The sequence below is a fragment of the Papaver somniferum genome, chromosome 2 (assembly GCF_003573695.1).
Source record: "Papaver somniferum cultivar HN1 chromosome 2, ASM357369v1, whole genome shotgun sequence".
Taxonomy (NCBI): Eukaryota; Viridiplantae; Streptophyta; class Magnoliopsida; order Ranunculales; family Papaveraceae; genus Papaver; species Papaver somniferum.
In genome coordinates, this window is record NC_039359.1 from 209,536,799 (window position 1) to 209,551,556 (window position 14,758).

The 14,758-nt window shown below is 39.8% G+C and overlaps 1 protein-coding gene across 1 annotated transcript; it reads right to left on the bottom strand.

Annotated features, from left to right (window-relative positions):
• Positions 1–9,755: 9,755 nt before the first annotated feature.
• On the bottom strand, positions 9,756–14,357 carry LOC113350386. Its single transcript, XM_026594512.1, has 2 exons — positions 10,219–14,357; positions 9,756–10,116 (listed from the first exon to the last, which is right to left on the bottom strand). The coding sequence occupies exons 1-2, from the start codon at positions 11,007–11,009 to the stop codon at positions 10,089–10,091; spliced, it is 819 nt and encodes a 272-aa protein (XP_026450297.1). The 5' UTR covers positions 11,010–14,357; the 3' UTR covers positions 9,756–10,088.
• Positions 14,358–14,758: the final 401 nt, after the last annotated feature.

Genomic DNA, 14,758 nt, shown 5'->3' on the forward strand with positions numbered 1-14,758 from the left:
TTCCTAGGTCAAAAATACGAGTAAAATATGGTTGTGGTTTAAATAACCAAGATTCCAAATATATTTTTTAATTATCCAAGTTTGGGTAATCTGCCCAAACAATTAGAGAAGTGTGATTACAATTGACCAGCATGCCCTTAAATACCAGTATCGCTATTAACCGAGAGAAAGAGAAGGCGATGTAAAGTTTTGATTTTGAGATGTAGACCTCCAATTTTTGATTTTATATTTCTTTGATTTTAAGTTCCTTAGTTTAATTTCGAACTGGCAGTCATCCCCCGGTACAACAACCTGGTCTGTGTTGATTTATCCTGGTTGGTTTTGTATCGATCGTAATTCAGATTCATGGTGATCACAACTTAACGATGCAGTGTTGCATGACGAATAACAAGAGTGGACAGTCGTTTGGTTGGTTGGAGATGGGATGCAAATTAATTGTCGAAGTGATCTTTGTGTGGCCTTGTTGGGATCCTAGTCCCACATTGGTTAGATAGGGCTTAATTGGTAGTTTATAAGTCAATGGGTTTTCTCATCTAGTCAACCGGTTTTCGAGTGGAGTTCTACCCATGGACTTATGACGAGTTTAGGGTAGGTACCTTAACATTTGGTATCAGAGCCAACTACCACGACCCATGCCCGCTCCATGGAAGGGGCGACCTATAGGCTAGATTAAAGTGTTGGGGCACCTATGTATGGGCTTAGTTGTCACCCGCATTGAATTATGATAGGGGAATGAAGCAGCCATAAGAGAAAGGGCTACCTTCGGGTCAATGTTGATAGAGTGGGCCAACGAGGACGTTGGGTCTGGAAGCGCGGTGGGATGTTGGGATCCTAGTCCCACATTGGTTAGATAGGGCTTAATTGGTAGTCTATAAGTCAATAGTTTCCCTCATCTAGTCAACCGGTTTTCGAGTTGAGTTCTACCCACGGGCTTATGACGGGTTTAGGGTCGGTATCCTAACAGGCCTCTTTACTTGATTTTCTCAATTGCAATTCGAAGTAAGTATGAGTTCGTCCAAACGATTTTTACTTTTTTTGAGTTTTTGAATTGACTTGTAGTTGCATTAAGAACTGTTTTGGTTTTTCGAAAATCTATTTTCTAACTAGAACAAGTGAGTTAGAAGAACAAATTTTTGGAGTCTGTGAAGGATTAAGATGGCAATGATGGATGGCTGTTTTAATTGGATTTGAATAAATGCATAGAAAAGGCTGAATTAGTGGTGTAGGATGTTAGTACTCAAAACGATAGAAATCACACAATAAATAAAACTTCTCAAAGGAAGAGTTTTCTTTCATTCAAAGTTTGTTTTCTTCTCCTTCAGACGAGGTCATATATAGGCCTTATGATATTTTTACGCTTAATGACAATATCTTCTACGATTAATGCAAATAAAAGGAAATCTAACCAAATATGATATCATGCAAGATATCTCTTATTTCCTAACAAAGATAACAAACATGCAGATATTCCTGCATGGTTAACGAATATTCTTTCGATGATCTCTTCCTTCCAAGTAAGATTCTGCCATATCTTGCACTACATCATTCTCCCCGGGAAAGAGGAAATTCGCCCTCGAATTAGGCAGGTTAGGAAGATCATCATCGGACAAGTCGTCGTGGTAGGGAATGAGATGACGCACATTGAACACATCAACCGTATGAATATGACTGGGAAGCTTCAGACTGTAAGCATTAGGGTTGATTTTCTCAATAATCTCAAAAGAACCAATCTTGCGAGGGCCCAATTTGTTGTATGTACCAGTGGAGAAACGTTTCTTAATAAGCACAGCCCAAACGAAATCACCTACCTCAAATTCCACGTGACGACGATGTTTATCAGCGGTTCTTTTTATACTTAGTGGATGACGCCACCAGATTCTGTGCAGCAGCGTCATGGAGTTGATGTAAGTGACGCACCAACTCATCAGCAGTGGCATGCATGCGTTGAATATCTGGTATAGGCGCCAGATCGAGGGATGAGCGTGGATTAAATCCATATACCACCTGGAAATGACTAAATCCGGTGCTCTTGTGAATAGCTCTGTTGAAGGAAAACTCTGTTTGAAACAAATCCTTGTCCCATTGTTTAGGGTGAGAACCTACAAAACTACGAAGTAAATTCCCAAGAGAACGGTTGACAACCTCCGTCTTCCCATCCGTTTGTGGGTGATAAGCGCTGCTGAATTTCAACTTCGTACGCAAAAACTTCCAAAGACACCTCCAAAAATGACTAAGAAATTTAGAATCACGGTCCGAGACAATGGATTCTGGAAGGCCATGGAGACGATACACATTTCTGAAAAATAGTAAGGCCACATTAACCGCATCCGTAGTTTTCTTTCAAGCGATGAAATGCGTCATCTTGGAGAATCTGTCGACGATAACAAAAACAGAATCCAGTCCATGTTGAGTGCGAGGCAAACCCACAACAAAGTCCATACTAATATCAATCCACGGTTTTGACGGAATTGGTAATGGCATATAAAGGCCGGCATTTGTAGAAGACCCCTTAGAACGAGAGACGAAACGTTGCACCTCCTTAAACAGACACGGCCAAAAATAGGATGTGGAAACCAGCTGGAAGGTCTTGTCACGACCAAAGTGATCCTCATTATGTAACTCCTGGATGATTTTCAAACGCCAACTACAGGAAGGAACGCAAAGGCGAGTGCCTTTAAAGAGAAAACCCTCCAACAACGTGAATTGAGCATTAGTGCCAGCGTGCACAGTGTCCAGAATTGTGTCAGTCTTGTACAAATCGGAAAACAATTCAAACCCCAAGAGCTCTGTCCGCAGGGATGTGAGAAGACTCCGTCGACGACTAAGACCATCAGCCACACGGTTCTGAGCACCAGCTTTGTGTTTGAGGACGAATGTAAAATCCTGCAGATAACTAGCCCATTTAACTTGGTGTGCACTCATCTTGTCTTGATTACCTATGTGCTTGAGAGCATCGTGGTCAGTAAACAAAACAAAGTCGGAATGAATCAGATAATTACGCCAGTGCTTAAGAGTGTATGATGGCATAAAATTCCAGTTCGTACGTGTTATAGTTACCTTGGCTCCATTCAACTTTTCACTGAAAAAGGCGACCGGCTTACCTGTTTGGCTTAAGATGGCACCAATACCAACCTTAGAGGCGTCTGTGTGAACTTCGAACGACAAAGAAAAATTGGGTAAAGCTAATATAGGAGCCGAACAAAGCTTCTCCTTAAGCAAGATGAAGCTTGTTGTCGCCTCTTCTGTCCATGCAAATTTACCATTCTTCATGAAGTCCGTGATTGTCGCTGCTATCGTGCTAAAATAGGGAATAAATCTCCTATAAAAAGACGCAAACCCGTGAAAACACCGAGCCTCATGGATTGTTTGGGGGCAAGGCCAAGTACATACAGCATCGACCTTAGACTCATCCACCGAGATGCCATCCTTGGATATGACGTATCCAAGAAACAAAATACGATCCGTACAAAAAACACACTTCTTTGTAGCAGCAAAGAAATGTTGCTGACGTAAAACTACTAAGACCTCACGAAGATGACACAAGTGAAAATCCAAGTTAGTACTATAAACCAAGATGTCATCGAAATAAACGACAACAAACTTACCCAAAAATGGTTTTAATACTTCGTTCATTACGCGCATAAATGTACTAGGAGTATTGGAGAGACCAAACGGCATCACCAACCATTCATAAAGCCCGTCCCTCGTTTTAAAAGCGATCTTCCATTCATATCCTGGACGTATACGAATCTGATGGTAGCTACTACGCAAATCCAATTTGCTAAAAACCGTAGCACCATGAAGCTGGTCAAGTATATCGTCCAACCGAGGAATAGGAAAACGATACTATACCGTAATATTATTAATAGCATGACTATCCACACACATGCGCCATGTACTATCTTTCTTAGGAATGAGCAATGCCGGGACTGCGCAAGGGCTGGGACTCTCCCTGATAAGACCTTTGGCTAATAACTCCCCCACTTGACGTCGTAGTTTTGTATGTTCTTTTAGACTCATGCGATAATGAGCTCGATTAGGAAGCACTGCACCAGGCACCAAGTCTATCTGGTCCTGAATAGCTCGAGAAGGAGGCAATCCCTCTGGAAGATCAACTGGGAAGATATCTTCAAAGTCCGATAACAGCCCCTGGACACATGCTGGAACCTCCACAGCAGCTGTAGCTCTCACGAGAGAGACCACACAAGATGAACACAATCCCCTCAGTGAGCATCTCATTCTCAAACGGACGCCAAGAAAGAAAATTGGAGGCCACGGGAGAAACAGGTACATGCACTGTCACATTGGCAGGAACCAGCGTAACACGAGTATTCTTAAATATGAATGAGTATGTATTCAGCTTACCATCATGAGTCACTTCCCTATCGTATTGCCATGGTTGACCCAACAGCAGATGACAGGCATCCATTACCACGACATCACACCACACGACATCTTCATAGACAAAACCAATGGGAAACTTCACAAGACAACGCCTGGAAATAGTTACCTCGGATCCCTTGCTAATCCAGTGAAGAGAATACAGGCTAGGATGTTTTTATGTGGGAAGCTTGAGTTTCCGAACAGCCTCGTCAGACACTACGTTTTCACAGCTGCCAGAATCAATGATCAAACGGCACACCTTGCCTTCAATGGTACATGTTGTCTGGATGATGTTCTTTCGTAGCCATGACTCGTCAGTGTCAGCTTTAGGTGTAAGAAACAAAAATGGTAGATCATCAAACAGTCACCTTGGTCCCTTGGTAGAATTACTTCATCGAACTCAGCTGCTGTCTCCTCAGCGTCAGCAAAAACATCATCAGCAGCATTATACTCGATGAGTAGAGATTTTCCAGGCCTACCAGCCTTGCAACAATCATTTGCTAAATGAACAGGCTCACCACAACGGTAACACTTAGGGACAGATCTTTGAGGCGTACTAACAACCTGTTGTGCGGAAGCATTCTGTGAAAGAGTAACTGGAGGACGGCCAACAACTGCTCGAACCGTCTTACGAGATAATTGTTTTTCCAATCGCAAAGCTCGTTGATGAACCTCAGACACAGAAAAATAATCAAACATATTAAGTGTGTCTTGGAAGGTCTCACGCAGACCCCCTATGTAGCGGTAGACAAGTTGTTCTTCGGTGTCTGTAATACCAGACCGAGTGACCAAATCATAGAACTCTTTCGTATATTCATCGATGGATCGAAAACCCCGACGAAGATTTTGTAAACGAATATACAGTTCTCTGGTATAGTTAAACGGCAAAAAGGCGGAACGCATACACTTTTCAGGCCTTGCCCAGGAAGAAATAGAAGCTTTACCTTTTTGAGTCTGTGACGCTTTCAGTTGACGCCACCAAACAGCAGCCCTTCCTCGAAAGCGCGTAGCCACAAGCTGAACCACTCGATCTTCAGGCACCCTCTTAAATTCCACAACTTCCTCCACAGTAGAAAACCAGTCGATACAATCTTTTGGTGTCAATCCGCTGCCATAAACTCAGGAATCTCGATGCGGAAGGATGATTCCCAACTCCTAGATTCGCGCTCACGCCCAGCAAAAGGGTTTTCAGTATCAGTATCGTCATCTGTTCCATCAGAATTGGATTCATCTGGAGAAGGATGACGGCGCTCATTTCTTTGCAACAAGGTTGCTACCTGACCGGCGAGCTGCTCAACCGTGCGTGATAGTTCATCGTATCTCGTTCTCTCCATCACCTCATCAACCGTAGCTTCGCGAGGACCACCCTGACCTCTACCACGAACCATATTGGAAGGATCGATACCCAGATTCTGAATACCTAATGGTGTAGGATGTTAGTACTCAAAACGATAGAAATCACACAATAAATAAAACTTCTCAAAGGAAGAGTTTTCTTTCATTCAAAGTCTGTTTTCTTCTCCTTCAGACGAGACCATATATAGGCCTTATGATATTTTTACGCTTAATGACAATATCTTCTACGATTAATGCAAATAAAAGGAAATCTAACCAAATATGATATCATGCAAGATATCTCTTATTTCCTAACAAAGATAACAAACATGCAGATATTCCTGCATGGTTAACGAATGTTCTTTCGGTGATCTCTTCCTTCCAAGTAAGATTCTGCCATATCTTGCTCTACATCAATTAGACACACACCTTTAAGGCCCTTGTTCGAGCACCACCTGTTCGTAAAAATGCCGCAACATAACTACATGGATATCTGGAGTTAATAGGCATCGCAATTTTTTAGATGAAAACAGTTGATTCTTGATGATAATGGGCTTACAGGAAGTATCCCATCTAGTGTTGTATGCTTTGAGGAATTACAAAGAAAACGGGAAGCTGATCCAAACAGTGTAGATGAATCAAGGGATAATTTCTTTTAAGAATTTTTGTGGTAAAGCATCGACATCACCTTATATATTTGGACAAACTTTATGGGTTTGTCGTTACTTGTCAACTTGTACGAGAGATTCAATTAAAAAGGATTTGGTGAAGATTAAGACCAAAGAAGCCGCGGAGATAATGGAATTGATACTCTCATCGGTTAGGTGGAGGTGATTGCTGGGATAAATCTAGTTTTATCCACAAAATATCCAAGATGCATCTGAGTGCATAGTGTATATGTTACAGAAAAATATATTTTGGCATGATTGCACCCGAATGCATAATGTATATATATTTTATTTTATTTATTGTTGTTCCTCTTTTTTTTTTTAATAATTATTTTTGGTTGGTGTTTTGATGGTGAATGTGATGGTAACAGTGGTAGAGTTATTGCTCGAAATCATAAACTAGTGATTTTGGTTGTGCATGATATATTGTAAGTGATTTTTCGGATAAACCTATATTTATCCACGAAATACACAAGATGCACCTGAGTGCATAATGCATATTCTCAAAATAAATAGGTTTTTGCCAGGTGCACCGTGCACCCGAGTGCCTAATGCATATATTTTTTTGGTTCTTATAGGAAAAATGTTTTGTCCACGTTGCACCTGGGTGCATAATGCATATTCTTATAGAAAAATAAATTTTGCCAAGTTGCACCCGGGTGCATAATGCATATTTTTATAGGAAATAACTTTTGGCAAGTTTGCACCTGGCCGCATAATGTATCCTCGGCATGGTTTAAAATAAAAAAAAATTATTCGAATTTCATATCAACAATGGATCTTGTTTTGTAGAGATTTTCGAGCGCTTTCCAAAAATATAAATTTTATTAAAATCCGATTTATATCTCGGAAGTTAATACCTTTCTCGCGTTTAATTTTAAATTGGAAAAAGAAAATTAATAGAAGAGAGAAAAGGATATGATAAAGAATAAAATTTAAAGTAAAGGGTATATGTGACTAAATTTGCTTATGTCTTTGTCGGCCAGACCTATATTTTACAAGTCTATTGCTCCCGCACTTTATTAATTTTGGACATATGACCCATTTTCGCAAGTACATGTGGTACATACATACATGTTCGTTTAGACGGATGTTGCTCTGGATAGAGTTGTAAAGTTGTTGGACGATAATAACCACGATTTCCAATTCATTCATATGTCTTCATCACCACCATTTGCCTTTGCTTATCTCACAAAACTATCATGTCGCTGTTCAGTGTGTAATTAATTATAGCTAGTTCGTCAGACGCGGACTTTTGCAAAGGCTGTTTCAGCAGTGATACAAAGAATGCGATATCTTTTCCCAAGAAGAATACTACCAGATTAGCTGGTTTTATTGTTCAATCCTGGAAGAGTGTTAGTTTTACTGAACAATTTTTCTTTTGCGAAAGCAACATTGTTCAGCAGAGATTTTGATGGGTTAGCTAATACGGCTGCCAAGTTTAGTAGAAGGTTTAATGCAACTGGAGAATGGTTGAACGGTAATCCTCCTTTCATCCATCAACCAATGTAATTCTTCTTTCAATTAATGATGACTATATCTCTTTCCTTGCAATTCTTTTTCAAGTTTAGCTAATTTCTGGTTTTGAATATATTATTTTCACGTCATGGGTTGTTTAGGCCCGGCCGCTCTTTCAAATGGGTCGGTATATTGGTGGGACAATTTCGTTGGCTCCCAACTGTACCACCGTGTTTCAAGGGCAATAAGGAGGATGTCATTTATCAAATCAAGGTGTTGGGAGGGAACTTATGAGGTTATTTTGTTTTTAGTACTCAGTTTTTTTCCAACTTTCGAGTTTGGTCTAATATTTGTCCAACTAATTTATTCCAAGTACAAACTCAAAAGTTGGACAAATGTTAAACCAAACTCAAAAACTGGACAAAACCTGAGTACTAAAAACAAAATAACCCGAATTTATGTCTTGTTCATATATAACTATGCGAGCGTGTGGACGTATGGTTGTTCAATGATACTCTGACGAAAAACGGTGACGATGACGCAAAAAGGTACGTATCATTCTTCGGATGGAGTTTAGAGTTCAGTACTGCAGGTTTTACTTTGGGGAACAACCAGGAGTTTAGAGTACGTATCATTCTCTGAGGATTCTATACAACCCATTTCTCCCTCATAAAGAACAACCGGGTTTTACTCTGGGCTAGTCTTTTCTGTTATGAAAAGAAAGCAGAAACTCTACATCAAATTCTCGATGATGACCGTAGTTTCAACAATTTTCACAATCCTGCTACATGAACCGCCCATTATCAGCTGTTAGTGAGCGGGTCATATAACATTTCCGCAATTTTCAAGGATGTCCAAACATCAACAACAATCTTGCCAGGTGACTAGCGGTGTAATCGCTAAATACCAGCAAATCGGTACGTGGCTAGTGATGTGCCAAAGAACTAGATTACCCTTGTTAACAAATCACAGGGATGAGAGAATTAACGGGGGATGATGATACATCCACTGATGAATTCTCCCGATACACACAGCCCCTAAGTCCCACCCTAGAGAATTATAAGGGGCGGTTTTTGGGTCCCACTAATTTTCTTGTGGCGGGAAAGTTTTCGGGAGAAACCCTTTGGGAGTGGATGACTTCCGAAAACTAATAAACAAGGAAGGATTCTGAAATTTCTTCTCACTTGGTCACTCCTCAAATCTCCATACTGGTTTTTATTTTCTGTATACCGAGATTTTGAATTTTACTCAACCTTCAAGGACCATTTAGCCATTTTTATAAATGAGATCTACGCAACTGAGCCAGCTTTTAAGCTTGAGAGGGGCTAAAAAGATTTCTCTATAAACTAGATGGACTTCAATTTCAGAAATAGGGGGACTAAATGCTAAAACCTAGAGGATTAAATATAGAAAATGAAGAAACTTAAGGCCTAAACATGGATTTCAATTTAATTATTATTTTTTTTGTGGGGGTGGGGGCTGGGTGGAGAGCTGTGGTGGGTAGAGAGAGAATTTTTTGGATAAAATCAATGGTTTGGATTGGTTTCCTTAAATTTGAAACGTGAAAAATCATCACGATGGAATAGATGTGGCATGATAGAAATAATAAAACTCAAAGTAACAATACTAACATCTTAATATTGATGGCTGACAGAAAAAAGAACGAAGGTAGATCGAACTTGGAACTAAGTTGGTGTGGTGGATAAAGAGAAAATCACCACCTTTCTCCGCATCCTCTGCCATGCGAGACTCCGCTGATATATATTCATTTGTTGCACAGCGAGTCAAATAGCGTTTTCGCATCAACAACCTTGTTTCATCGAAAGCTTCGGGAGAAAATCAAAGTGGATAACCGGCAGAGAAATTGAGGGAGAATAAATAAAAAATGTGCCATGTACGATGTCAAGCCTATTATCTGGTTCAATGAAGAACACAGCCAAAGAACAAAGTTCTATTTGATTAATAATTTTCATAAACTATTCTTACAGACTCTTTCAACTTATAAAGACATCCCCTCCCAACCTAGCATCAACGGCTTTCAACAGCCCAGGTGGTCACATCCGACACATCCATTACAATTAACATTAACCGTTAATTTAACGAATTAAACTAATTAACCTTAATTAATTACTACTAAATACATTTTAACACAAAAGAGTAATGACATGCCGATATTGGATACGGGGCATCCTCCCCTTAGGCTAGGGATATGACAATACCTTCCCCTCCAAAACATCCTTGTCCTCAAGGATGGAGAACTGAGATGCAAGGCCTTGCCGAGAACTCTGGTAAGAACTGATGTCCGCCACTCTGCCATAAAACTCAGCTTCGCAATAGATACTCCATAGACAGTAGTGGTAACCTCCTCGTCCTCCTTGTAGTAAGTCCAACCACATCTAATGAACCCAACTGTTTACTGTTTATATCCACAAGTTGAATGAGATGATATAGGTTCTCAGCCATTTCTTTAACTCTCTCAAGCTGACGAGGAAGGAAACATTTGGCTACAAACCATATGTTAACCTCAAGCTGCTCAGAATTGTGGATATTGTGAGGAAGTGAACGACGGTCTATTATCGAGAGAGAGGATCTTGGAGTACACTCAAGAATTTTCCCTCTATCAAACAGAAAATGACAACTTCTCATGTAACCAGGTGCTCCAGGTAGCTCAACACCAAGCCATATAGTACCACAACTCTTTTCCATGCTCCGTAAGCTTGCTGAGAAAAGGTTGCTGAACACCATCAAATCCTCTCTATTATTTTTTTGAACTACTGTAGCATCAGAAAACTTCATAATAGGTAGTTGAATTTCCACTAGACTCTCATTTTTTACACTCCACCAACCTGTAGAAAGTAACTTGAATTTCCACTGCACGTAATCAAGCCATGCCAACACCTTAGGAATTTGAATCGCAACAAGTAAACACTTATCCCTAAGGTTGTATAATTCCCCTGTAAGAACATTAAGTCCATCAACTGCCAATCTAATACCACCATAAGTGCCTCTGCTAACAATAGTCTTGAGCATGTAGGTGTAGGTAGTCGCAGAACATACATTATCCACTCCTTGAACTTCAAAAAGCTTATTAAGAACCGAACACTTGGCTGCAATCCATAAAGTAGCTTGTGACAGCTCACAAACTTCAGCACGTAGCAATCTCATCTGAGGGCATACACTAAGAGAGGAGAAAACAACGACTTTCACGACAAGAGAACTAGGTGCAGACCCTTTATAGATCACATCCTGAGCTTCATGGTTTGAAACCAATTCCCTCTTCTGAGGTACCCACAACTTGAGTACTGGTGGCAGATTAGTGAAAACTTGAGTAGTTGTATACACCACCTGTGAAGTACTTGGACAGTTCCAGCTTTTAGAATGAGACGACCATAATTTGGAGTCAAACCGCTTTCCTCTATCAAACAGCAAACGACCATCAAACCAAATAAAAGTATCATTTCTCTCACTGAGAGGTACACTTTTAACAGCTAAGTGCCAACTGGATAATCTCAGGAAAGTAGTTGCCAGTTGATTATGGACTTCAACCTTGGAGAACACATTTCCCCTATAAGTTCCTTTCTTGTCACACCTCAAAACTTAGAATTGAACTGTCATATCAATTGTGGAATCACATTCAGTTACACCAATCAAGCTGGAATACCAAACTGCTACTGAGAAACTCTCGTAGGCTCCAGATATGAGAAAATAGGGTATAAGAAAAACACAAATCTTGAGAATATAATCACTGCAAGAAATGTAAAGTCCTTCGGCATAATATACAGCACGTCAACACCTTCTCAGCTATCCATTATACCCTTTAGTAATTCCACATACCAAACCTTCTTTTCCTCTTTGTGAATGGCCAGACCCTCAACATTCCCCGATGCAGGTGATTCAAATGTACACCTTAAATAATCCACCAACTCAGAATACCTGGAATTTGAGTCACCAGGAGAAAGAAATGAGTTCCCACTATTCTTACAAAGACATTAACAAATTCTGAGCTTAAAACTGGGGTCACTTGTAAAGGTATTCCCCTAGCTGGTGTATAATAGTCCCTAACAACGCCCATCTCAAAGACCACGATTCACAGAAACCAACAGACGATAAAAAAGATCATGCCGCTGCAATTCAAATACCCCTTGCAGAATTATTATAACCAAAAAATTAAATGAAGTAGACTGAATCCTTGGAACTCTGAATGAGGTAAGTTGAAGTACGACAGTATTGAGCAACTCGAACTGCAGATGTACCCCAAAAGAGTCTTCTCAAACTGCTCCAGGCCCTGGATCAAACAACTTTGTACCACCTTTCCGAGACACTTTCATAAACATCTTACCACTATCACTATAGTCCTCAGTTACAACAAACACCCACACATGTGAATTCATTAACAACAGCTTGAGAACTTTGGGTTGATTCCTATATATAAGAGCTAGTTGTTCAACAAGCACTTGACTATACCCCCATCTCAGACACCCACAAAAGTCATACTCAAATTTTGGAACACATTTAGCAAAACAAGAATTCCAGATGATAAGGTCGACCTCTTTTCCTCGATCAAATACTCCACGAGTAGAACCAAATATAAAATAGGGACATTCACCAACTACTAAATCGTAACTTAACTAACCCATTTTTTGTTGCAAGATAAAATCATCTCCGCCACTGCTCAAACACCAAACTACACCCTCGGACATCTTAACAAGTAGTTCATGTGCCTCTCCCTTTATAACCCTCCATGCCCGTAAAGATATCAAAACTCTATTTCTGTCTGGCATTTGAATAAACAGCTTCACAGCATCATGAAATTCAGCCTCATTAATACACAAATGGATTATCAAATCTGAAAACCCAAAATCTGATTGATTATGAAGCCTCGGAATCAATTGAAGACTCAATACTTAATCCAATTTACCCATTAACATCAATCCATTGGAAAAAAATCACACAATAAATAAGTATACCAATACCAAAATGAGAACTGCTTGCATTGTGATAAGAATACCTCTTGATACATTTAAAAAACTTCCCTCGATCAAAAGTCCTTCCCATTAGTTCAATATCTCTCACACGATCAATTACTCCACCAGTAAAGTTGACACTAGCCATTTGGTAATTGATAGCATCTTTGCTCTTGAGACGTACAATACTCAACTGAAGCGTTTTACCAAACAGATTACCCCCATCACCAGTATTACCATTCTTAACCAAAACAGATGCAATTGATTCCATACAAAACAAATTGAGTCGATACCCATGTTTTAAAACATTCTCATAAACAAATTTCTTCTCAAATTTATCCAGTGGAATCAAACACACATTGGGAACCAAAGAACAAGATTCATTTGTAACAGAACGGAACACATAATCCCCAACAAAATCAGAAAACCCCTTCTTAATTTCCAACTCTTTACCACGGTCAAACAAAACGCGAGAAGAATTGATAATAATGTAAAAAGGGATAATTTGCGTTACCTCCCCTGGCGAAGATGATAATTTGAGTTACCTCCCCTAGAGAGATCAAATTAGTGAAACCTCCACTCGTTACATTTTCCGTCCAACATTGTTATCTGAATCAGCAGTTTTGTACAGGTGGCAAAGAAAAAAGAAAAATTAGTCAACTACTTAAAACATTCTCATCTTCTCCGGTTTATCAAACCGGAAACAGAAAACACCCGGTAACATAACCCCCACTGATTCATAGCCACCCGATTACATAACCCAATTACACCCAGTTTCATATTCACTTTCAAATGCATCGAATCCGAAGCAGAATAATCATAGCCATTGCCATGTTTGATTTGGAAGAATCTCCTCAATTAATCTCCAATTACACAACCCTCTGTTAGTTCTAACCCCAACCAACATAACCCTATGCCAGAATATTTGGAATTGAAGATGAAGAAATCAAATTGAAAAAAAAAGGTCCAAAATCTTATTGTGACCGCCGTTAATTGGTTGAAGCCAGATCACTAGAAATCAATGACAACTTAAATTCCATATCCATGCTCTTCTTTTTCCTCATACACATCTCAATTTCCCAGCAACATCTCTTATTACTTCTGATTGTTGTTCAAATCCCTCTAGTCATCAATCCATTTCAGAAACACCAGACCTAACTGCCAGATTCAATTAATTTGTCATTGCCAGATTCTGTACAGCTCCGAGCGTCTCTATTCAATCCTTTACAAACCCCCATCTTCTTAACAGCGACCATTAACAGATCCCATCAATTCTCCACCATCTTCTATCTAATTTATCCTCTACCAGAAAACTCATGTCAAGATCTTCATAATTGCATTGAACAACACCATCAATCCATTCAAATTCGTCTGAAGCTACTTCAATTTCTTGCTTTTGACGATGGCAGCAGCTTGAGTTTCTTTGCTCGAGATCTATGTATCAACAGCTTGTTCTCTTGATTGGATAGATCCGCCATACCTTCTCTCTTGATTTCTGGTACAATAAGAGAAAGAAAGAAAACTTGGGTGCGAACCGAACAGATGGGGAAGAACAGAACTTACTATGTTCTTGCCGACATAAAAAATAGCCATGAACAGATGGGGGTAAGGAATGTGACACGTGTTCGATTTTTCCACCTGTACAAAGTTGCTGACTCAGATACCCAGCTTTGGACAGAAAATGTAACAAAGTAGGGTTTCATTAATTTTATCTCCGTGGGGAAGGTAATTCAAATTATGATCTTCGCCAAGGGAGATAACGCAAATTACCCCATGTAAAAACCTTCACTGATTAGAAGGTTGTGGGTAGTAGTTGATGTTAACCATATCCTTTTTGACCTGACCCCTCTTGTTAAAAACCCACTCCGTTGGTCGAATCATCAATGTCTTCAACTCTAGTGAGAAGTGTTTCAACTTCTTGCGATTCAAAATTAGGGAAAACTGAATCTG